Below are 26020 nucleotides of genomic sequence, written 5' to 3'. Positions count from 1 at the left end.
AAATAATTTATGGAGAAAGCTTTCTGTTTTTACTGATCAAATTCTACACTCAATGATAATATATCTCTTTAAAAAAAAACAAACTTGTCATAGAAAATTTCAAATATGTATAAAAGTCAACAGAATTGTATAATGAATCTTCATGTAACCATCACCTGGCTTAAAAATTGATCAACTTATAGCCCAAATTGCTTTAAATATACCTCCAACTTATCTCCCTCCATTCCTTATAATATTTTAAGGTAAATGCACCTTGTTTTGTTCTGACGCTTGGCTGTGTGTAAAATGCCTAAGTGTGCGTTCGTTCCACGAATCCTTAAAATAACCCTGAGACGTGTTCCTGAAATCAGTATGTAGATAAAGAGAGATGCAGACACTGAAGGTCTCAGTGGCCCAAGTAACTTGCCCCAAATCACACAGCCAGTTCAGAGCCAGAGGCAGATCTCAAATGCACATGTTTGAGCTCCAGACCCAGTGATCTGCAGCGTCCAGACACAGCATCACAGCTGTCCCAACCCATCCCTAAATGCTCCTCTGAGTCCCCGTGTAACGTGACTCTCCATGCCTTTGAAGTTGTCTTCCTCTCCTGTCCTCACACGTCTGCTGGTCGTATAAAGATTTATGCTGTTACATATAGACCCTCAAACATGCATGGGCATAAAGTCGAGTTTGGGTTTTTTAAAAATCTGCATTAAAAGAAAGATTAAGTTCCAGCTTTCCATACCTATACAGTATCTATAGCACTGGCATTTTATAACCCATATTTTCCCTCTTTTTTCCCCAGTCCATAAAAAGAGCTTCTTAATACTAAGATCCCAAGAACTGGGGTAGCAGATCCCGGTCACGTTCAGTGACAGGAAGTACAACTGCTTGAATCCAACTCCTCTCTCACTTGAGGGAGTCAGGCGAAAATTTTAAAAAGGATTAATTTGACAGATAGCACAGAATAAGAAAAATATTAGAAACAAGAAAAGGCCATTTTTCCTATAGATGCTCATTTCATTCTATATACCGTTTCCCAGGATATCTGCCAGTCGTTAGCAGGAAGAGTAATGGTACCCATTTCTTTTTTTAAATTTCACTCTTGAGTATTATGGAGATAAATGGCTAAATGATGAAGAAATAACTTTCTTTCACGGCAGTCGTTTAAGAAGGGCAAAAGAGCTCAAATGCAGATACACTGGATGACATGAGAAAATTCAACCATGAGTGAAAAATTCAGTATTTCTAAGGGTGTCGTTTTAGGAAGAATACCCTCTCGCACCAACACTAGAAGGAGAGCTCTGTCCACCTAGAAAAGTAAGGGGACTGCCTGTGGCCGTCCATAGATTTCTTTGCAAGCCCCAGATATTTTCCAGTTGCAAACTCACAAAGAAAACAAAAGTCTCTGCTGTGTTTTGCTGCAGGACCAATGCAAGAGACCATCTATGACTTCTGGAGGATGGTGTGGCATGAAAACACAGCGAGCGTCATCATGGTGACCAACCTGGTGGAAGTGGGGAGGGTAAGTGGTCCTCTCGGCCTGCTGGTCATTTGTTCCTTGCTTAGCCAGCTCTGGAAGCAGTGTGTGTCCTTCCAAAAATATCAGCTACCACGGCTCCTCCTCTCGCTTGCTGCACTTGCTTATAAATTATCAGTAAACATAGCCTGAATTGCTTTCATTTGTTGTGATAGCAACAGACAGAAAAGGCACTCAAGATTTAAAAGCAGTTGTTATCCGGCTATATTGAGCGCACAACAACACAAAAACACGGCGAAGCATGCATGCTGGTTGTTGGGTGTCAGAACACAATGGGAGCCCCCAGGAGACAGGACTGCATTCCCCACCTCGGGGAAATCCACTCTGAGAACAGCCAGCAGGCCTGGAGTCAATCCTGGGCTTAGAAATCCAGCATCTCCTCTCGCTTAGATTTTCCTTTCCTCCCTTTCCTGACCTGTAAAGTGGAGACCACACTCCACACACACCCACCCCCGCCCCCCCAAGGTATTGGGTTACTTCATCTGTATTGACTATGGAGGAGCTATTTTTATTTAACCAGGAATTTCTTAAGTAATTAAGATCTCGGTCGTGGGATGCGACAGGATTCTTTCCAAAAGGAAATTTTAAAACGAGAAGATACACAGGGTGCAACTGCTTTGTTAAATAGTGGCCCCAATTCTATGGTTCTGCTGGAGGACCCATTACTTCTTAGAGAGGTTGACATTGTGAGATCTACCCTCAGCCTAGAGATTAGCCTTGAATTGAGATATTGGGGCAGAAACCATAAAGGGGTTGTTTCTTAAGATTAGCTGTCGGCCTTAAAAAGAAAGGAAATCCTGCCATTTACAACACAGATGCACCTGGAGGACATCACACCAGGTGAAATAAGCCAGTCACAGAAGGACAGAGACTGCACAATTCCACTCATAGGAATGATGGAGAATAGTCGAATTCTTAGAAGCAGAAAGTACAAGAGTGGTTGCCAAGGATTGCAGGGAGGGAGACGTGGGGGGTTGATGTTCAGTGGGTATAAGGTTTCAGGTATGCCAGATGAACAAGTTCTAGAGATCTGCTGTACAAAGTGTGCTTGTGGTCAACAATAGGCATTGCGTACTTGATTTGTTAAGAGGGTAGACCTCACGATAAGTGCTCTTAATACACACACACACACACACACACACACACACACACACACACACACGGGCATGCGCCAAGAACAAAGGCACACAGGAAACCACAGGAGGTGGTGGATATTGTCTATGACCTTGGTTGTAGTGATGGTACCAAGGATGTCTGCATGTGTCAGAACCCATCAAATTGTGCACATGAGGTTTTTTGTACATCAGGTATACTTCTTCAATAAATCTGTTTAAAAAAATGGATTTTCAGAAGGTATCAGGAAGCACAAACCAGGAAGAAGAGAGACATTGAGAAGTGGGAGGTACTTACAATCCTAGCAAAAATGGCAAATCAATAACCTGAAGATCCTCCTCCTACAAACATCTAGAAATTCTAGATAAAATGTAAATGTGTTTTAATGTATTTAATATTAAATATAAATGTATATGTAAACATATATGTTAAAAGTGTTTAGCTTAGCTCTTAAAAAAGTAAACTACTAGAGACCAGAAAGTGAGGACGAGAGACCACAGGAAGGGTGGGCCTGGCAGCTGCCCGCTGGAGGACAGGCATGATGGTGCACGTAGGTCTTAGTGAGAGGGTGGGAGGGCTTCGGTCTCACGAGCTTGGATCTTGAGTTTTAAAGCCCACCAAGAACAGGAGGTAACACCTTGGACATGTGCAATGCTAAGAATTTGAACTGAGATGGCCACATAAAACCTAGACCCACAAATGATAGATGCTCAAAGAAAGGGCAAAGGGAGAGGTTGGGTGGGGGGAGTTGGGGAGGGAAGCCAGCCCGGCACCAGAACAGGGAAATGACACAGAAGCAAATGGGTCTTCACTTAGGCTCTGGGTGAGAAAGCACTTCCACTAATTCACTGGTCAAAGCGAAACACCGTAATATAATTCAGAAAATTCTTAGAACTGTGAATCACAAAGCATCAGTTAGTAAATGTGTCGGATGCAAAGAAAATGGTACCCAAAACTATATATATATATATATATATATATATATGTTCTTAAATGTTGTTATTAGACGACTGAGCTTCTAATTCAAGAAGATAAATGAGGAACAGAGTACAACTAAAGAAAGAAAAAAGAAAGTAATAATAGCAGAGCAGAAAGTTATTAAATAAAAATCAAAGAAACAATAATAAAAATCACCATAATCAAAAAGGTTTTGTGGCAAGACTAATGAAATTGACAAATATCTGGCAATCAGAAGAAAGGAAATCAAAAGTAACAAATATTGGGAATAGAATACATTTTTTTTATCATAACAGATAATATGAGTAACAATAAATTTGAAAATTTAGATAAAGTAGGTAATTTTCTTGACAAATATGATTTTCCAAAACTGACTCAAAAAGAAACAAATTCTGAAGAGACAATCATGATTTAAAAAGTGAATTATAGTTAAAAAGTGACCCATGGAAAAGCACTAGTCTCAAACGTATTATAGGTATATTCTGCTAAATATTCAAGGAATGGGTAATTCAAATCTTATAAAAATTATTCTGAGAAGAGAAAAAGAAAGACTACTGCCCCATTTTACGTTAAGAGGCTAGTATAACCTTGATATCAAAACCAGAAAAGGACATAGCAAAAGGGAAAACTATAGATACCACAAATTAGGTAGAAATAAATACACCAACAGATCAAAAAAGAGAGCCCAGATGTTGATGTAGGCATCTGTGGGAAAATGTGTAATTAGTGGGGAAAGCATGACCTTTTCCATCAATTGAACTGAGACATTTGGTTATTCATGTGGACTAAAAAAAACAGCCCCAAAATGAATACTAAATAAAGACCAAAAGTTTTAAACGCTTTAAAATTTTTAGAAGGAAATATGGGGGAAAATATTTATGGCCTTTGTTTTAAGAGTGTTTCAAATATACCAAAAGCTCAACACGTTAAGAAAAGTATGGGGAAAATTGACTATTAAAATGTAAAATTTTCTGTAGAATAAAGGATATTAGTAAAGTGACAAGACAAGTGAGGAGAAGCTATGGGCCCATTATGTAAAGTAGAAAAGCTTACAAAGCACTAGTTTACATACTAACAGTGTAAAAACCATTTCCCTGTCTCCTGGGAGACGGTGAGAGCAGGGGAGCTGGCAGGAAGTGGGGAGGGGGAGTCGCTGAGCTCCCAACACCAACCCCTCACATGGGCGGTGGAGATGTCATAGCACCTGCTTCATAGGGATCTTGTAAAGATTAAATGAGTTTCTACATGTCAGGTGGTTAGAGAAATTCCCACCCCATTCTGAGGGCTACGTAAACATAGATATTAATGTAACCCTTACCTTTTCTCCAACAAAGCTAAGACCTACAGTGGTATCTATAAATTACCTTTTTTCACCCCAAATCAGTATTTTGCTATGAAAGCAGTAATGACCACTGGAGGAAAAAAAAAAATTCAACTGCACCGGAAAGCAAGCTCCTTTCAGGGAGGAGACAGCCTTACAAATTTTTGGTCTCTCCCTCCTGGCACTCAGGAAATGCCCAACAAAGTGAATGAATGCGAATTCTTCCCTCTTAGTATCAGAGAGTAGTTAACGTCTGCTAGGTTAACTGTGAAACAGCTAAGCTAAATATTTTATCTGTTTCTTCCCCTGAAACGTATGATTCATCCTGAATCTTCACTCATCTCACAAATACTTGTTGACTGCCTAGTATGGTAAGGAGCAAGAGAGATCTGGAGACTGCTTTGCACTGCTTTGCTTTCCCAATAACTGTATTCCTTGAAAGTTATTTACCAGATTTTACATATTTGCATCGGAGCTCACTTAGAATACTCCCAAGATAAATTATTTTGAAAAGTAGATAATTATTAAAAATAACAACTACTACTGGATTTTTTTTAAATAAAGGCACACGTGTATTTTTTGCTTATTTGAAATTCCAAAGTGTGCTATCTCAGGACTCAGTGACTGTGTTACCAACCAGGATTCTTGGCCTCCTTAATCGATAGAAATTGATAAGAGGCCAGACAAGAAATTCAGGCCAGGCTTTATTGGGGCCCGTGTTGCAGCAAGGGGGAGCGAAAACAAGTAACAGGTTCCCATGCTCGTTCCCTGAGTCAGGGTGAGCTGGTTCCTTATATGGGGTGAGGGTAGGAATGTGTCCAGGGGTCGGGCCGGAGGCGTGGCTTAGGTGGTTTGCCCACCCCTTTGGTGGTGCTGTGTGCAGGGGCTTTTGCTTTTTGCTTTTCCTGCTTTTGCTCCTGGCTCTTCAAAAGTGGCAGTTGGGTTTTTTGGGGGTCTTTTTGTGTCTTTTGTCCAGAATTTGCCCCAACTGTGCATGCACGCAGTTATTTTTAGTCCCTTGTGGTTTCTTTGTATTTTGTTGTTCGAAGAGAGATTTGTCCAGGTGCAAGCATTGCAACAAAGGGTCCCAGGTCCCAGGTCCCAGCCTGTCTCAGCTAGAGGTGAGCTGTCTTCATATGATAAACCCTCTTCCTTTAAGGAAAAATCAGGACAGCATGGTCTTCGGCTAACAGGTCAAAGGAAGATTGTGCTAAAAAATTACTACAGTAAAAAAGCTTCAAACACCAAAGCCCACTGTCTGTTGGACATGGCACCTTTTGCTGGAATGCAAGTTTCGTTCCGAGTTACCTGCCTTGGAATAATAGCAAATAAAAAGGCCAGGCAGTGGTGGTCTCTCTTCCTTCCATCAGGCACTTGGACCCATCCCATACAGGGTGGCCACTGTTGATATTTTTGATGGAAACTCTTCTTTCTGACAAATAACCGTGGACACTTCAGCTAACAGTGTGCAGCAGAAGAGGGGACTCAGCGTTCAAGTTCAGCCATAAATGGAAGCCCACAGGCTCACAGAAATTCAGTAATTTTAGGTCTGGTAAGCCTACTAAAAAAAAAAATCCTTACCCGGTTTGTGGGGACATGGCAAGCTCTGGAGAGTCCTCCCCTGTTACCATCAGCCTCTTGGACCAACCTGTCTTCAATTAGTAATGCACTTAATGGCATCTGTCCTTGAAATGTCTGGTGTGATTTGGGGGTGTTGACAAAAGGTCACATGCCCTCCGGGAAAAAGTCGAATCTTATTCCAGGCTGTTTCCCATTGTTCATCCTGCACATTTGTTGAGAGATGACGTTTCCATTTTCCATGCTTGGCAACAGCAGCAGCAAACCACTGAAGAAATGAAAATGACATGCTTTTAAGGGGAGCAACTAGCTACTTACCACGTTGAGTGCACGCAGTGTGTCCTTCATGAATCAGGCATGAGCCCGGGAACGCTGTTTGTTTACACAGACTTGATTCATTAAGTCAGAGCCAGGCAGCTTTCCCAAGATTTCTGCCCTGCAGCGCTCCACATTAGGCGGCTGTAATTGCTGGTGTTAGAGCCGCTGGGAGGCCTTCCCTGTCGCAGCACCTGTGCAGAAGACTCAGACGCTGCACTTCCCTCCAGCGGGGTCCCCGGTACATCTGCCAGGACCCGTCATTATCTAAGACTTCCTGGTCACCCCCGTGAGTCCCTCTCAGCCCATGTGTTGTGGCAAGGGACCCTTGTCAGTTTCCCTGGCACCTGGCGACAGCTGCACACCTGGCACGTAAATTGCGCCGGATGTGCTGTGATTGTTTTCCCTCTTTAATGAACCCACCTGAGGGACGCTGAGCTCTTTATTCATCGCCTGTTTCCCAGGCACTCCCATTGACACCGTTTACGCGGAGCCTCAGGACTCCGTTGTGTTGTTGTACTAATTCATCTGCCAAAAGTCTTAGAACCAAATCTGGGGGCCTCCCAAAGGAGATTTTTTTCCACTGGTAATTTAAGCTAATGATTTCTAAACATATTTAGTCAGTTTTATGAAGGCCTCATTAGAATGTGACTGTTTATTAAAAAGCCAAATGAGGTCTCAGAGTCATGTAGGAAAATTATTGTTGAGCTGCTCTGAATAGTTCTGATAACAGGTGATAAAGGCGTTTGGAGCTAAGAGAAGTAGAGACCAGAGATGTTAACCCCCATCAATGTAAGGGATGCGAGGGGGCCACCTAAACGGATGCTTTAAAGGTTGTCATTTACCCAAAGAGGTTGACCTATAATTCCTTTCACAACGTTTATCACTAAAAGGGTGACAAAAGAAAAAAGTTAAAAATGAACACTGTTCGTCAGAATTAGCTGTCCAATACACATGCAAGGAAGGTATATTAAGATTTCAGGTGCACCTGTCACATACAACAAAGAACATTTGCTTTCTACAAAAGCCACCAGATCCAGGATCAATGGAAGAAGCAAGAGAGAAGCAAGATTTTCCCCTTTATAACATGGGGAAATACTGTTTAATAGTAAAAATAACATAGGTAATGCCTAACAGGACAAAATAATAATAGTTTTTACAAAATTTCTTAAGTTGTTCCAATTTGTACATGAAAGGGAAGAGACAAATTCTTTTTGAAGACTTCGCTGAAATTTTTCTGTCTTGAACTCTCACGATTGCCTTTCATCGATCTTTTTTTAATGAATTAAATATTTAAGATTGACATTTTGTGACCTGGGTAATTATAGCGTTAACCTTTGATGAATTTATACTCATTCAGTAAGTATTCCTCTCCATTTTGATCTACCACCAACCATTTCAGCGGTCATATTAATGTAGCTGATTCAAGCCTTGCCTGTCTCCATAACTTTAATACGAAACTAGGAAAAAAGAGGAAGTCTGCACCGTGGCCTGTGACGATTCCCACCCAGGCCCTGCCATGTTTCACGTCACCTCCTCCAGCACATCACCCAAGAAATGAGGCCCTAACTGGTCCTGAGCCATCAGCAGCAGGAGAGGGGCCCCCTGCAAGCCCCTCCCTCCACGAAGCCAGATCGTCCAGTACAGAAGACTCCGTAGCGGCCCTGTGAACCTTTGAGGTTTTCTCGGCCCAACGATCTCAGATCCCCTCTGTAAAAAGTTAGAAAATCAACGCAAGAGCCTGATTTGTCTTGTTCACAAAGTAACCCAAAAGTGGGCTTTCTGATCCCTTTTCAGCACAATGTATGCAACATTTAATGATACACTTACTGTATCCAAAGCACTAAGAAATACAAAGGTATTTATAATTCACTTGTCCTGGAAGAACATAAACTATGGTATTAGTGAACACTCAAACCATCAGCTATGATACACGTAAGTCAGGGTGATGGTGACCCTAGTGAAGGGACGGAGTCTGCCTAAGGGAATCTCAGAGGACTGCATGGAGGAGGTAGTGAGGAGCTGGACTTAAATGGGAGAAGAGATTTTAAATGGCAGGAATGAGACAGAAACCACTTGAGGGAAAACACAGAGAAAGGGGAGTAAATGAAAGATCGGGAAGGAGCGAGTGGTCTGACGCAGGTGGCTGGAGCCCTGATGGGGAGGTACTGTGAACCCGGAGGCTGGAGGCTGGTTGAGGTCTTGTCCGTAGGGGTCTGAAATGCCTTTCTAGGAGGGCAAAGGAGGAGCAAGGAGTAGAGGGTGTGCTTGTGTGGTGTACGGAAGGCATGAAGCTGGTGCGTCCTATGTCCTAATTAATGTTGTTGAGAGACAGTTCTAGTGACTGCTAGAGAAAGGTTTAGAAGGGTTACAGAAGGGCATGGAGACAGGGTAGGCCAGAGCAAGACTCGGTGAGGGACGTGGTGGGCTCGGGCTGTGGCAGGAGTGATACCCACCCGGGTCCTTGGACTACGTAATCAATCGAAATTGATAAGAGGCCAGGCGAGGGGTCCAAGCAAGGCTTTACTGGGGGTCGTGCTGCTGCACAAGGGAGAGAAAACAAGAAACAGGTGCCCTTGCTCGCTCCCTGAGGCAGGGCGAGCTGGTCCCTTAAATGGGGTGAGGGTGGGAGCGGATTGGTGGGTGGGGCCAGAGGAGTGGCTTAGGTGGTCTGCCCACCCCCTGGGTGGTGCCGGGTGCTGGGATCAGCCCTGCTTTTGCTCCCGGCACCTCAGAAGTGACAGTTGGTTTGTGGCCTTTTTGTATCTTATTGTTCATAATTTGCCCCAACTGCACATGTGCAGTTATTTTTAGTCCCTTATAGTTTCTTTGTATTTTGTTGCTGGAGGAGACATTCGTTCAGGTACAAGCACTCCAGTAAAGGGTCCCAGGTTCCAGCCTATCTCAGTGGCATTTGGAATTTATGCGAGACACATAATTTGGGTGTTATTTGGGGATGCTGATAAGAGCTTGAATATGAACCCAGATTTCTACCATTGTTACTCGGATTGATGTAAAGGCTATTAACCAAGAATGAGTATCCCTTCCCTTCCCCACCAAGGAAGAAAAGAAGAGCAGTTTTAAGAAAGCCGTAACATGATTCATCAGTGTATTTTGGGCATGCTGAGTTTGAGACTCTGAATGAACAATGTGGGGCTTTCCAGGAAGAGGGATGCATGAGCTGAAGACACAAACTATGAAATGTGAGCTTCTCCCTTCGTTTATTGAGCATCTACTATGTGCTAGGCTTTGGGCTAGACTGGGGAGGGCAAGATGAAAAGACCTGGCACAATCTAAGAGAAAGACAAGCAAACCAGAAAAGTATGATGTGAAGTGATAACCACTGAAACAGAAGCATGGCATCCTCGGCAGAAAGAGAGAGAAGAGGGCTGAAGACAGCCCTGGAGGACGTCTGTATCTAGGGGCGGGGCGGGGCGGGGTGGGGCGGGGGGGTGGGGAGAGAGATGGAGTCAGATAAGAAGAGCAAGAGAGATGGGGCATAACCACGAGACCCAGAACCGTGACAAGTAGGAGAAGATGCAGGTAAGCAGCGTGAGGGAAGCTGCGGAGAGCGAGGTGTGTGGGACTGTGGGGGAGGGTAAGGAACACAGTATATTGAGCACCTGCTCTGCGCCCGGCGTTCCCCTAAATGATTGAACAAGCCTTACTTCCTTAATTATCACAGCTGCCCTATGAGATGCAAAGAGTCCTGTTTTCAAAATTAATAAACTAAGGCTCAGCGAGGTTAAATGCAGTAGACCCTTGAACAATGCAGGGGTTAAGGGCACCGACCCTTCGCTCAATTGAAAATCCGCTTATAACTTGTAGTCAGCCCTCTGTATGTGCGTGTGGTTCCTCCATATCCAAGGTTCCACACCTGTGGACTCGGCCAACCTCAAATCGTGTACTAACTGTAGTGTACAGTACTAACTGTAGTGCTCATATTTAGTGAAAAAAAAAAAAAAATCCACTCATAAGGGGACCCACGCAGTTCAAAACCATGTTGTTCAAGGGTCAGTTGTAATTTGGCAAAGGGCACAGAGCAGAGCTAGAAGTTGAGTCTTAGTCTGTCTAGTTCCAAAGCCCAGGCTCTCTCCACAATTCCCCAGGACCTCCCTGTGAACAACTAAGTTCAGTGTTGTTAACCAAAACTTCAGAAACAAGAGACCTGATTGAAATAAAGAGTTTACTGGGGGTTTGTTAGGACTGCAGCCCGGGAGACACTAATTGAAGAAAGACTTGAATTGTGGACTACAAAATGGGGGAGGCTTATAAAAGCAAAACCTGCACGGTTACATGAGCTGTTTATCAAGAATTACAGTCGAAGCTGGAAAGAAGTGAGGGTGCCGATTAAGCAAGGATTGGTTGGGGTCTGAAATGGTTGCATAGTTACAAGAGGGAAACTTGTAGCTTGCAGCTGTCAGATATTGTTTTAAAAATGGCTGGTGTCCTTGAGTTTGGTGTGGTTCACAGGAAGTTCAAGTTCTCGGTGGTGCAGGGACGTGTCTGAGCCGGGTCCTCAACGGCCGCCCGCCTCCATCTCTGTTTGCCTGCACTGTGATGGCTCCCTTATAACTTCACTTTGTCATCAGTACCTACCAGGTTGCAGCGTGCCATAGAACCAGGACCCCAGTGGCCACGGAGTAGTGGCTACATGTGTGGTGAAGACATTAGTGTAGCTTGTTCTTGGAGAATTGAATCCAAGGAGAGAGATGAAGCAGCACCTAGAGGGAAGCAGGATCAAGATGTGATGATAGAGGTTGGTGTGTGTGTGTCTGCATGTGTGTGTGTCTCTGTGTCTGTGTGTGTGTGTCTGTGTGTTTGTGTGTGTCTGTGTGTGTGTCTGTGTGTGTGTGTCTGTGTGTGTGTGTGTCTGTGTGTGTGACTGTGTAGGGTAGATAGGAGCATAACTGGGAGTCTGAAGAGAAGACAGAATTGGAAGCAGAGATTGAAGGTCCAAGAAGAGAAAGGGGAGAGATGATCATACTAAGTGAAGTAAGACAAAGAAAGACAAATATCACATGATATCACTTATATGTGGAATCTTAAAAAATGACACAAATGAACTTATTGACAAAACAGAAACAGACTCACAGACATAGGAAACGAACTTATGGTCACCAAAGGGGAAAGGGGGAGGGATAAATTAGGAGTTTGGGATTAACACACTACTATATATAAAATAGATAACCAACAAGGACCTACTGTATAGCACAGGGAACAATACTCAATACTCTGTAATAACTTATATGGGAAAAGAATCTGAAAAAATAGAAATATATATAGATATGTGGAGATACATAGATATGTATGTGTGTATATAACCGAATCACTTTGCTGTGCCTGAAACTAACACAAATTGTTAATCAACTATAGTTCAATTTAAAAAAAGAAGAGAAAGGGGGAAGGTGACAGAGGAAAATCGCAGAGCAGGTGGGAGGGGACTCCCTCAGTTACCAAGCGTATGCTACACACCAGCCAGTGTGTACACACACAAGAGGCCGCGGCTACAAAGGCATTAAGTGTATGCCTGTCCACAGCAATGGGGACTCAAACAAGGTGATTAAATCCTATGATTAAGGCTTTGCAGAGTGCTGCTACAGTAGTTCAGAAAGAAGGTACCTCATCAGACCGGGAGTTGAGGATGGAGGGTTTGTCAATAAATGCTTCCCAGACAAAGCGGTGCATGGGCCTGAGTGTGGAGGAGCAAATGGGACTGAATCAGCAAAGAAGGCAGGGTGCTCCAGGCAGAGGCAACCACAGGACCCCGAAGGGACACTGCAGCTGTGTTCAGAATGAACGTGGGGAAGGGGGAGAGACTGAGGCTTTGTCGTAGAGAGGCAGATGTGCACGTGAGGAACTGGGCCTCTTCTTGCGACCAACACAGAGCCCCCGAAGGAGCAGTGAGGGAGCGACGTGGAAAGGGGGTCATGATGGCAATGCTACAGAGAGGAAGCAGTCCCAGGGCAGGGAGAGAGTCACTGGATTTAACAAGGAGAAGGTCACCTTTTGCCTGAGTGGTTCAGAGGGATGACCTCCCGGAGTTCTCTGACTGTATGCAACGGAAATCAGCTCAGGCTAATTTAAGCCAAAGGGACATTTGTTGGAAGAATATTAGGAGCTCAGAATGCTGCTTTGAAGAATAAGACTTGCACACAGACAGGAAAGACGGCAGCAAATCCAGAGGGCCAGTGATCGGCGAGGCCCCACAGCCAGACAGTCTGGCCAGGGTGCAGGCGCTCAGAGGACGGGTGCCAACAATTCCCGGGCCTTTTCACCGTGCTCAGGATTCAAATCACAAGGACGGAGCATCATCTCGCCCGGGTCGGTTCTCGTGCTCATCCCTGGCCGTCCTGGGCCCCTAATTGACAAGCCACCCCATGGGAATGAAGTGAGTCTCCAAGAGGAAGTCAAGGATGTATCGGGAAGGATGATGGATGAAATGGATGTTGTGACAGAAAACAGCATGACTCCCTCCAGATGGTGAGGATGGAAGGCAGTCCGCATGGTCGAGGCAGGAGTAGAAAATCAGGAGGTGTAGACTGAGTTAAAACTTGTCAGAAGCTTAGCCAAGAAAGGAAGGGAGAGACATAGGGCTGTAGGCAGAGGAGCGTTTACAATCGAAGGATATTTTACAGGTGGAAGACCTTTGAAAATTGTACGTGTTAAGGAAAGGACCAGGAGAGGGGGAGAGATTGAGCCGTTAGAAAGTGGACAGCTGAGGAGGCAGGAGAGGAGGCATCCAGAAGACAGGTCTTCAAGTCAGCGGTAGAAGGGGCGACATCTTTTCCTCTGAGCCTGGAGAACAGAGACAGATGAGGATGCAGGAGAATAAATGTAACAGAAACACACACAACGGATCTGGGCGGGCACCCGCTCCGATAACACAGGTTTCCCGGGTGAAGACAGGAGCAAGGCTGTGGCCTGAGGAAATAGCCATTTTAGGGCGCCGTCGAGAGCACAAGTGAAGGCTCAGCCGGAGTAGGAGCTGGCGTGCTCCTCTCTGGGGAGAAGGTAAGAGGGGGAGAAAGATAGAAGCAAGGCTCAGTGGTGGCAGCTGGACCCGGGTGCACGGGGATCCTGGGATCCTGGGAACCAGAGGCAGATCCTCCCGGAACTGACTGGGCTGTGAACAGGTGACCACGAGAGGGACGTGGTGATCTTTACCCAGTGAGCTGGGAACCAACCTGTTCTCACCTCCAAGCCTTAGTTCACACATCCCCGACAGGAAGGGAAATTGGCCCAGTGAGCTGTAAAATTCCATGTTTATACGAAGAATATGGCTCAGTTTGTTGATCACATGTTGGCTCAGAGATCCATTAGAGTAACAGATGCATCATCAGCCCAGATGTGCCGTAATCCACGTGGCCTCAGGACCCTCCGGGCACCCACTGTGTCTGCACTGAGTACCGGCAGCGGGAGAAAGCACAGAGTCGGGATTTTGTAAAGGGAGTGATCCAATACAAAGCCATGAGTGTCACTTCCTTGGGAGAGAGCCATCCACTCCTATTTCTTCTGCGCTATTATACACGGATTTTGTAGAAGACCTAGAGCAGAACATTGCAGCGTGATTAGGTACCCATGAGACGAATTCTGCGGGGTTCTGTCTGTACATAATTTATGCAGACCGTAAAAGATGCACAGTCTATCATTTATAGGCCTTCTTTTGAAAATGATCTAATCTGACTACAGATTTGGAGAGAACATATTCTGTTCAAAAGTTCTCAAAATTGCCTATAACAATCCACCGGTTTATCAACTGGCACATCAAGCAATCTTACCTTCTGAGCACATTTCCATCTTTTTAACCGATGCTCAGCAATGCCGCCTCTGAGGCAGGCAGCAGGAAGGGGGTCTTTGGGGGAAATGTGGCCCCTTGCAATCATTTAATAAAGATATCCATGCCCAGCCCATCATGTTCTGTGTAACCCCATGTGTAATTTTTGCATCTGGAAGAAGATCCCCTTGTGCCCAGAAATAGTTACTTTACGCCCAAAAAATTAATAAAGAATCATCACCATCACTTAATGTTCATTAATCCAATTTGGATAACCAATCTGTTTAACTGCAAGGTAAACTGTGGTATAAGGGACATGCACAAACAGATACCATTGTGAAACAACTTCGTTTAACTAGGAAGCACTTCACTGACTACTAATTTGGGTGGCAGTTGTGAAAAATAGGAGACTAAAGGAAAACAGATCTTCTCAGAATAAAGCAAGGAGAAAACCACAGAACTTTCTTCTTCAGTCTCACTGCAGGCTTATCGAATATTTTACATTAAACACTCAGTACTGCCTTTTTTATTTTTTTATTTTATTGAAGTATAGTTGATTTACAATGTTGTATTAATTTCTTCTGTACAGCAAAGTGATTCAGTTATACATATGCATATTCATTTTCATATTCTTTTCCATTATGGTTTATCCCAGGATATTGAATATAGTTCCCTGTGCTGTACAGTAGGACCTTGTTGTTTATCCAGTCTATGTATAATAGTTTGCATCTGCTAATCCCTAACTCTCAACTCATACCCCCAGTCCCCTCCCCCTTAGCAACCACAAATCTGTTCTCTATGTCTGTGAGTCTGTTTCTGTTTCGCTAAGTACTGCATTTTAAAGCTTAAAGTAATGAGGCTTCTTATAGAAAATGTATCTGTAATGCTAACCCCAACTTCTGTAACCTTGATTCTCATAGTGTCCCTGCAAATAAGCGCGTGTGTGTGCGTGTGTACATGCATGTGTTTTTTTAAGACTAGCTATTCCCCTCCCTCACACTTGCTTACATGGGTATCCAGACTAGATGTCTTTCACAACTTCCACACTCCCTGTACTTGATAAAAGCTTCTTCCCACATGTACGCATCACACACACACACACACACACACTCCTGCTCACACATCCTTACCTCAGTTTCAGAAATGTTCTTTGCCTTGTCGGGAACAGCAGACTGTTCTAAGTGCAGACCATTGTCTCTTTTTTCCTGAATTCTGCATGAGTCGACACAGTGAATTAATGAATTTCCTAGGGTGGAGGCAGGACCAGCCTCGTACCTTTTTCTCACAGGCCCTGTTTCTCTGCCGTTGCCAGTGTTGGGCACCTTAACCCCTTGGAGTCTTTGTCCACAACTCCTGTGACTTTGCTGAGGCACCTGCAGCCAGTTAAGATGCGATGCTCAAGTGACCTCTTACCCTGCTGTAGGCGAGGCCAGGAAAACACAAGAGAAGCGCCCACCTTCAAAACATTCACCCTCCAGTTATAGAGGAGGACACACCGTCGTGTACAAGAAGGAACTAAACACCCTTGGGGACCGTTCTGCCCTCCCAGACCACAGGCCTCCGAGAGCAAAGACTAGGGTATGTCATCTGTGAATCCCACAGGGTCAGACACATAGAAAGTATTAGGAAGTCCTCAGTGAATGTTTCTGAAGAAGTAGAAGAATAATTACAAAGGAACAGATAAGCTGGTGCAAAATAACGACTCATAAGAGGGAAACTTCTGTTCACTGCTCCCCTTCGCCTGGTTTATTCCACTCGGGGAGGACAGACTGCAGGCGGAAGTCACCCGTGTGTGTGTGACGTGGTCCCCTGGGTGCCAGTGAGGATCACGACAGCTCTGTTTGTGACAACAGAGAGAAGGCTACGTCTGGCCTCCCCAGTCAACCCTTTGGTACGATGTTCTGGGTAATTCAGCCCAATCCATCATGTCCCTTTAACAGAAGGCAAAGTCATTTTTACTCAAAGATGGATGAATTATAAATTAGGCTTCGGAGAGGATTCTTTCTGTGTGGTGAGTCAGCTGATGCTTTCTTATGGGCCGTCTCTCCCATCGCTGGGATTGAAGCATGTTTGCAGGTCTGAATAACAAGTGTTTCCCAGAACTCGCTCTCCTGGCCCCCCAGGTCGTGCGAGCCGAGTGCAGATCAGCTGTTCAGTATTCTCCAGCTGCACCCACGGGGGTGAGTGTCGGGTTCCCACATTCATGGTCACCACCGTCAAGCCCTGTTGCTTGCGTCCTGCAGACACTCGTGCTGCTCTGTCATCAGTGCCCGGCCGTGGAGCCTCCTCATCTTCATCTGGGTCTGGGCTTCCTGTGTATCCGCCCCTCTACTGGCCTGGGCTGGGATCCTCACTGGCTCACTCTGTCGCCTCTCACTTTACCTGCCGTGTCTCTGGGGTGCATGTAGGTGGTCACCTGCCTTAGTGTCATGAAGCGCTTAAGAGGGCAGGGGCCTGGATGTGGCAGATGGGCAGGTGCGCTGGGACAGATACATCACAGCCCCTGTCGCACGGGTACCTTCCCGGGCCACATACACCTGTAATTTCTTGGCAGTAGAATCGGATGCAATATGGGATGGTCTCCAAGCTGCCAGAGCTCTCCTCCTTTGCTCCTCTCACATCACTTGAAAATTGAGTTCTCTGGGAATTCCCTGGCGGTCCAGTGGTTAAGACTCGGCGCTTTCACTGCCAGGACCTGGATTCAATCCCTGATTGGGCAACTTAGATCCCGCAAGCCGCGCAGCATGGCCAAAAGGAAAAAGAAAATTGAGCTTTCCCCCGTCTTTGCACCCTGCGGGTATATCCTATCCTTGAATAACTTGTTGAAAACCGTAAATGATGTCCTATCTTGAATACAGAATTATTTTTTCCCTTCTCTGAACTTTCCAAGTCTGCTGACTTCATCTTCTGAGGCCTTGCTCTGCCTTCTCCTGAAGGCTTGTGGTTATCTGGCTGAGGAAGTATGTGAGTAAATGCTGGGGACCTCTTAGGAGAAGAGGACCAAAGAGGCAAAATAATGCAGCGAGCAGGGTTACAGGCCGTGTACAACTGCTCTCAGATTAACCGAGTGACAAGGCATCAGTATGTCTGCATTCCTTTCACTAATTAAGGGATTTCAGTAAAGTAGGGTTTAATTCAGTCGGCCAACAGAACACCAGAATTCACTGCCTCGGAACTTCTCCTCTCAAAGTATCTGCCGTATGTTTACAACCAGAGCAGTACAACAGTTTATGGCTTAAGCCACTGCCCCATTTCTCTGGGACCAGGTTTCCAGCAATGAGAACGTGGGACAGCTCTGGACACTTCTCTGATATAAAATCCAACCAAAGGACCCCCTTCACACCTGACAAGAAGATGTGGACTACATTGCTTCCTCATCCTGTAAACCTCAGGATTAAGGAATATGCATTTGGGTAACATTATTTGAAAATTGCAGAGGTGCTACTGGATTACAGAAGTGGACTGACCTCATAGCCAGGAGATGAGTTAACTACTAGGGATTTCACTGGATTACTCGCTGGGAAGTAAAAAGAGGTAGAGTCTGAAAGGAAAGAGCTGAAGGGGACCGTGACATATAGTGGAGAATTAGCCCACAGAAGGGAATAAATATGAAGAGCACGGGAGGAAATAGATATTTCAAAAGCCGACATTGGGTTCACCTCTTTTAGCTTCAGACTGTCTACTTTGAAATAGAAACAGAACCCTTATCACTGAAAATTCTGGACGGACAGAGAAGTCTTTGTTCTAGAAAAGGATGGTACAGTCATCACCTCACCAAAGATAGATTCTTTTCTGATGTTGTTGGGTGGAGAATCCAATATCAAGAGTGAATTTGTAGGAGTTTTAATCCATTCAACTGGTTGAATCACATACATCCCAAACCCAGGACTATTTATATGAGGTTCAGTCAACAATTAGGCAGGTCAGCTATTTGTGTCACTATATTGTTCAAAGTCTTTGCTGTGTTTAGCAGTTCCTGTGATAATCTAGGGAAGAGGGTTATAGAACAGGTGAGGATATTGAGACCCAGGGAGGCCGGGGCCTTTTCTAAGTTCCTCTTTTTTGCTCCTGACCCCTGGAGCCGTTTACCTCCCCTCAAAAGATTAACTGGGACAAGTGTGCACCTCAGACTATCTCAAGGGATTTAGCCCAGCTTCGTGTTTCTGAAACTCAAGTTCATTGTCTCTCTCATCCTGGTAGAGACCATCAAGTGTGAGCTCTTATGATCAGTAGAGCACCTGGTGCTCTACACCGTGAGCTGTTCCCTTCTTAGTAATAGAGATGCTGACATGAAGCAAAGATGGCAGCCAGTGGACATTCTCTGATGCGATGGGTCTTCAGACCTCACAGTGACTCTGTGATGTGAGCGCTATTGTTATCTCCACTTCCCAGATAATACACTGAAGCTTCCAGAGGTTAAGAAACTACCCCAAGGCCATGCAGCTAGTAACTGTCAGCCTGTGATTGGAACTGCAGAACCTCCCTCCTGAGCACTAAGCTATATGGCTTCCAAAGAACCTCATTCTAAAGTCATGAAATCCATTTCCCAGACCTGGAATAATTTTAATAGCCATGTGGTCTACTGTCCTCTTTTTTTGCACATAGGATGCTGAGGACCAAAAAGGGTCTGTGACCTGCACAAGGTCACACAGCTAGAATCAACCCCGAGCCCTCCTGCATGCCCGCCAGGCCCCTCCTGTCACACCATGCTGTGCCATCACTAAATGCGAGTTTTTAAGAGAACCTTCTTTATCAGTGGTCCTTAAAAGTAAAATGTTACCCCTCTACCTAGAAGAATGTCCGCCTGTGTGTGTGGCGTTTAAAGAACATTTCCAGGTCTGTAACTAACTAAGCCAGAGAGGTCACATCCTGGAAACCTGGGGGATGTGGAAGGCACAGTTCCTGAGCTCACCTGCTCTAAGGAGCTACAGGTGTATCTGTCATGGTGTGCAGCGTCTGCTCAGCAGCTGGTAACAGAGGTGCCTGACACACATACCCGGGCGATCGACTGCTCCCAGCCCACACGCATACACTCACACACGCGTCCCAGCATCCAGTGTGCACGCGGCACCTAGCAGCCCAGCTGGCAGGGCAGCTGGCTCCGCTGCACAGAGCCGCACGGTGGTTCCAGGGATTGTGTACACTCACAAAAAGGAACGAGTGCCCTTTACAAATGTGGGTCGTACAGAAATCCATGTCCTGCGTGCTCCCCCACTTTTCGAACACACACTTTCTACCCCAAGACTGTTCCTCTTATTTTAAAACACAGCACCAGGAAGGTCCACCAGGATAGTGTCAGAAGCAGCTGGAAATCATGCAACAGGGACTGTCTCCTACCGAGGTCGGGAGAATCCCATCCCTCCAACCCCCGCCGTCCCCCCAACAGGGACTCGGGACCACTCAGGCTCCCCGGAGATGCCCTCCGCCAACTTTGTCAATCCACAGTGCCCTCCCCCTTCCACCACCTAGGGAACCTGCACTTCATCTTTCTGGTCTCATCTGTCACATGGTCTCCCTTGTGAAGCTTTGGGTCTCTTCCTTTAGATTTAATGTTCTTCATTCTACCTTCCAACAGCAGTTTTTGTTTTGCTAATTTTACTGGCGCCAAGCATGATCTAAGAGCTTTACAAGCAAGAATGTAGTTAATCTTTCTAAAACCGTTATTATTATCCCCATCTTACAACTGAAAAATGGAGGCACTGAGAGGTTAAGTGACATGCCTGAGGTCACACAGCTAATCAGTGGGGCCACGCTTTGAACCCAGACAGCGTGGCTGTGGGAGATGTGCTGTGACCACTAAGCTGCCTCCTTCTGCCCTGAGTCAGGTTGGTTATTTCCACACCAGCCTCTTCACCAGCGTTAGACTCATTCCTCTCTCCTCTCAGTGCCCCAGCCGTGCCGGGCCTAGGCTCTGCTCATCATGGCCTTCGGGGCTGTCTGGACGGGAGGACAGCCTGAACGCCACTGCCCTGAGCGCAGACAGAGGCATCACAACACTGCAGCCGTGGTGGGGAGCCCTCAAAGCTCCCCAGTCTGCCTCAGCCTCTCCACTTCAGATGATGGATATAAATAGGGATAGTTCGTGCCCCACAGAATTAGTGTGAGGGGCAAGTAGTCAGATCATTCTAGGACTGGAATGATGGTGACCCCCGTATGGTCTAGCCTGGGTGGCTCTGTGACCCACACAGAGACAACAGATAAAAAACTTTATAGGACTGCAAAGTCCTGCTGATCTAAATTGTTACCCTGATACATGGGCAGACTGCCAATGAGAGAAAATATGGAATCTTATTCTCAAAGATATGTCAAATATCTCTCTAAGAAATGTCCCCTCTGATGGACCTCAGGAGATATGTATATATAATATATAGGTGTGTATGTATGTATTATGTATACACATGTATGTGTATATTATATATGTTATATATAATATATGATATATATACACATATATGTATATTGTATGTAATATTATATGTGTGTGTGTATAATATGTATATATAATATATATGTTCTCATAATGTTGTCATTGCTCAAAAGATTTCTGAATGTCTTCTTTCAGAATCATCTTTAGACTGCGTGACACACATTTTCATTGTCCTCAATGGTGACAAATCTCCCTCTATTAGCAGGACGACTTAAATTTGGGGAATGGCTAAAAGTCAAGGCCAGTCTATTGAATAAGGTGGGGAACAAGCAGCCTGGGTAAACGTGTTTCTTCAAAGGGCTGATGCTCTGTGACCTAGCTGGGTAGGACCCTTGTCATCCAAGTGCGGTCAGAGAGAAAAGCAGCAAGACATTTCTCGGGGGTTCTGCAAGATGACACTTAGAATTCCACAAGAGGCTTCAGGCCACATGTTTCTTTACAGCGGATGAAAACAAATGTTACGGATATGGATGTGACCTTGTGCATATTATAAGTATTATGTGTCCATTAATTAATAGATGCTATTGGACGACCAGATAGAAAACCAGAAGCCCTGTGGGGGGAGCTTTAGGCAGGAGCCTGAAGGTGAGAAAGAGGGATTTGCTGGTGCCATGAAGTGATTCCTCCAAATTCACACTCTCCAGACCTCCAGCAGTTCCTGATTTCATGCCAGTTTTGAAACAGCCTTCAAGGATGTTGCCCAAAGGAGGCCCCAGGGCCCAGATGAAGCAGGTTTGGAAAGGAGGAGCTAGGAACCTACGATAAGCCAGGTACTTATGCAGAACTTTTATATAGATTGTGTCACTTACTCTTCACAATCTCCCTTAAAAAAAAATCAGTGCCATTATCCCATATTATGCACAAGAACACTGAGGCTCAGAGGATACACGTCACCAGCTGTAACACCACAAGTTAGCAAGATTAAAGCCAGTGCACGTCCGTCTTACTTCATCACGCTGGGACCAAAGCAATCCGCATTTTCAGGATATTTAAATGAGTGAATGTTTTCATTGCTGTGAGAGTTCTGTTAAAAAAAAAAAAAAAGGATGCAATAGATCTGTTCTCTTGGAAGCCTCGTTAGCAGCTGCTCTTGGCTGGGGCCCTTTTTGGTCACTGTGCTTCCCAGCAGTGTTTTTGCTCTTGCCAACCAGCGGCTCCAGCAAAGCCGCACTCAGCTATTAATAGAACTGTGGTCACTGTCTCTTTGGATGTCTCCTTTCAGAAAAAGAAAGAGTCTGCTTAAAACCCCCTTGACAAACCAAAACTTGTACCAGTGCCTTTGTCTTTTTCCTGCCTTCCACCTCCTTGTCGGCTGTGTCTATTAGATGGTGCAATGGTACCCGCAGTTGAAGGGCTGACATTTAATTGCTTAACCCTTCGTGATCATGGGCTTCTTAGCAAAATGAGTCCTTCAGGCACAGAGCACAGAAGCAGACCTTCACGTTCTACCCCAGCCCCCTTCCTGCCAACCAGAGAGTTGGTGATACGGGAGCATCCACGGAAACCTAGCCGTTTGTGATCAGGGATACAGAAGAAGGATGCTTTCAACGTGTGCTTCTGTTCTTCCTGCCCCTCTCCCCCTCATACCCTCACTCACCCCAAGAGGCAACGCAGCTAAAATCATTTCAAGCCTTCCTATTCGGTATCTGTTCCTGAAGCTGGGCCTGGCGAGACTGAAGGAAGCATAATTGACCCTGAGCTTCCTCCTCCAAAGACCCCTGAGCTTGGGGCCTGTCCACAGCTTCTCCCCCACCACCATCCAGCTCATCCCCTGGAGTGAGTCACTCTTGGTCCTTGGGCCGGCCTTTCGTTTCCTCCTTTCAGGACACAAGCCAGGGAGAGAATGAAGCGGAAGGAGACCGGCCCTGGCCCCTGCTGGCTCTCCCCTCAGGCCAGCCACTGGTGAGGCCACAGTTGCAAGAACCCAGTGATTCCAAAGCAAAATCCAAGCGTGAAAGTCTATGTCTGGCAGTCGTGATGATCTGGAAAAGGAAACTGTTTGGAAACTGTCTCTGTGGCTCCTCACGGCTCTACTGGGTGTGATTCTCCTCCGCAAGTCAGGACACCGTTTCCTAGTTTCTGTTGGGCGTTAATCAAATCTCCCTGGTGAGAGAGTGGACTTGCCCACCAGTGCCCCGAATAGGTGTGCAGGAAAGAGGAGCAGAGAACACCCCGGAGTTTCCTTGGCTTCTGCCTGTGTTTCCCCAGCAGAGAGCTGGCACAGCACTCAACCCTCCGCTCTCCCCTCTCCCTGTGCCAGGAAACCCAGCTTCACCTCTTCCGGCATTTAGGGGGATCTGTGCCCTCTGACTGCCTGTGGTCACCTCCAGTCCAGATCACCACAAATCTATCATCATAATAAAATTAAGAATTTCCATTGGTGGGGGGGGGATACTCACAGTGAACCTGCTCTAGGGCAGATGTTATCACTCAGTCCCAAACACATCTGCACTTTGGAGTCGCCTGGGGGCTATAAGAAATTACGGATGCCTCTGTCTTACCCAGAAATTATGATTTTTTTAATTAATTTTTATTGGAGTATAATTGATTTACAATGTTGTGTTGGTTTCAGGTATACAGCAAAGTGAATCAGTTATACATATACATATATCCACTCTTTTTTAGATTCTTTTCCCATATAGGTCATTACAGAGTATCGAGTAGTGTTTCCTGTGCTATACAGTAGGTCCTTATTAGTTATCTATTTATATATAGTAGTGTGTATATGTCAATCCCAATCTCCCAATTTATCCCTCCCTGCCTTACCCCCTGGTAACCATAAGTTTGTTTTCTATATCTGTGACTCTATTGCTGTTTTGTAAATAAGTTCATTTGTACCATTTTTTTAGATTCCACATATAGGTGATATCATATGATATTTGTCTTTCTCTGTCTGACTTCACTCAGTATGACAATCTCTAGGTCTATCCGTGTCGCTGCAAATGGTGTTATTTTGTTCTTTTTTATGACTGAGTAATATTCCATTGTATATAAGTACCACATCTTCTTTATCCATTCATCTGTCGATGGACGCTTAGATTGCTTTCTTGTCTTGGCTATTGATAGTGCTGCAGTGAACACTGGGGAGCATGTATCTTTTCAAATTATGGTTTTCTCCGGATCTATGCCCAGGAGTGGGATTGCTGGATCATATGGCAATTCTAGTTTTTTAAGGAACCTCCATACTGTTCTCCATAATGGCTGTACCAGTTTACATTCCCACCAACAGTGTACGAGGATTCCCTTTTCTCCACAACCTCTCCAGCATTTATTGTTTGGATTTTTTGATGCTGGCCATTCTGACCAGTGTGAGGTGATACCTCATTGTGGTTTTGATTTGCATTGAAAATGATGATTTAATTGGCCTGGAGTGCAGCCGAGGCTTTGGAATTTAATAACCCACCCTCCAAATGATTCTAATGTGCAAATTTGGAAACCCCTGCCTTAACCTTAGAGCCCTCTGAGATAGAATAAAAACCACCCCCCGCAGATGAAGAACCTGAGATTAAGCAAACCTGAGTGACTCACCCAGGCTCACCGCAGCCTTAAGGAGAGAGCCAGCCTCTGTAGTCAGGCTGTCGTCTAAATCCTTGCTTCTCAAAGTGTGGTCCGCAGACCAGTAGCATCACCTGGGAGCTTGTCTTAAATGCAAATTCTGGGACCACACATATCCAGACCGACTGATCAGAAACTCTGGGGTGGGGCCCAGCACTTGTCACAGGCCTCCAGGATCGTCTGATGCCTGCTGAAGTTTGAGATCCACTGCTACAGAGACATCAGGGTGCCCCGAAGCTCACAGTAACGTACAGCCAGCCTGGCGAGCTAGATGTGGCCACCCCTGGCGACCCCTGCACCTGGAGGGCGCTTTCTGCTGCTACCGCCAGGGGGCGCCCAGCTGCACCCGGGGGTTTGGGGGACGGCGGAGCCGGCGGGAGGGCCCGGCAGGGTCAAGATCCCTGGGAACCGAGCTGGCCCAAGGGAACTGGAAGAACAGTCCCCAAGAGAAGCTCTGAGCCTTTGGTACATGGCAGAGGCTTTTGGTTTCCCTGACTCCCAGGCATTGAAGCCTCCACACCCGCAATTATTGAAACTTTGGGGATGGGGAGGGTAAAGACTCTAAAAGAGAAGAACAGGTGACTATACAATATGTCCTACAGCAATCACATTCTAATAAGGCACTTTTGTTAGACAAGGTACACCTAGTTAACGTAGGTTAACTTTGTAATTTTTGGAGAAATACACAGATTTTTGACTTAGTATTCATTCCATTGAGAATTGTTTAATTTTTCTTTTTTTTTTTTTCTTTTTGGCCGCGTGGCATGCGGGATCTTAGTTCCCCAACCAGGGATGGAACCCCTTGCCCCCTGCAGTGGAAGCGCGGAATCCTAACCACTGGACCGCCAGGGAATTCCTGAGAATTGTTTAATTTTAAAAGTGCACGTATATACTCTATTCATAGTTTTGTATCTATCCACAACCCTCTGCTTGCGTGATTGAAGTCACAAAAAGGTAAAAGCAAGTCCCCTAAAATAGAGGAGATTTTGGTACGTGCCATATAAGCATCTTTGTTAATTACCATATTGAAAGTAAATAGACATTCTATGAGTGAAATTAGGGTTGTTATCAAATTAGACATCACAAATATGCATGATCTGCTCAGACTCACTTTACATCTAGGAAAAGAACTGGAGAAATTATAGATCTCTGTTATTCTGGAATATTTTAGATCTGGCACAGGTATCCATGATATAAATCTTTGAAATATGGATAAGTCAAAATATTTGTAAATGATTATCCTTTATAAAGTCACAGATAATGTTCCCATGAGGGGAAAGAAAAGATTCCCTAAGGAAGCTATAAATTTAATGAGGGCAGGGACCATCTTTGTCTTGTGCTGCACACTGTATCTCCAACTCCTGATGTTTCTGGCTTACATCTTCCCAAGTAAAGGTGATAAGGCTTATCTAGAACGGCACTGAATTGGCTGCCAGAAAGTTTCATGAGGAAGCAGCT

The 26020-nt window shown here is 45.3% G+C and overlaps 1 protein-coding gene across 6 annotated transcripts in view; it reads left to right on the top strand.

Moving 5' to 3' along the window:
* PTPRM (protein tyrosine phosphatase receptor type M) overlaps positions 1-26020 on the top strand; it is a 749712-nt gene that overhangs the window by 688813 nt on the left and 34879 nt on the right. For all 6 annotated transcript variants that reach the window (XM_036823982.1, XM_036823981.1, XM_036823980.1 and 3 more), the window contains one exon: positions 1407-1504. In XM_036823982.1, coding sequence (XP_036679877.1) covers positions 1407-1504 — 98 coding nt within the window. The remainder of the gene's footprint in view (positions 1-1406; positions 1505-26020) is intronic.

Source organism: Balaenoptera musculus, chromosome 14 (assembly GCF_009873245.2).
Source record: "Balaenoptera musculus isolate JJ_BM4_2016_0621 chromosome 14, mBalMus1.pri.v3, whole genome shotgun sequence".
Classification (NCBI taxonomy): domain Eukaryota; kingdom Metazoa; phylum Chordata; class Mammalia; order Artiodactyla; family Balaenopteridae; genus Balaenoptera; species Balaenoptera musculus.
This window is presented reverse-complemented; position numbering and strand designations above follow the sequence as displayed.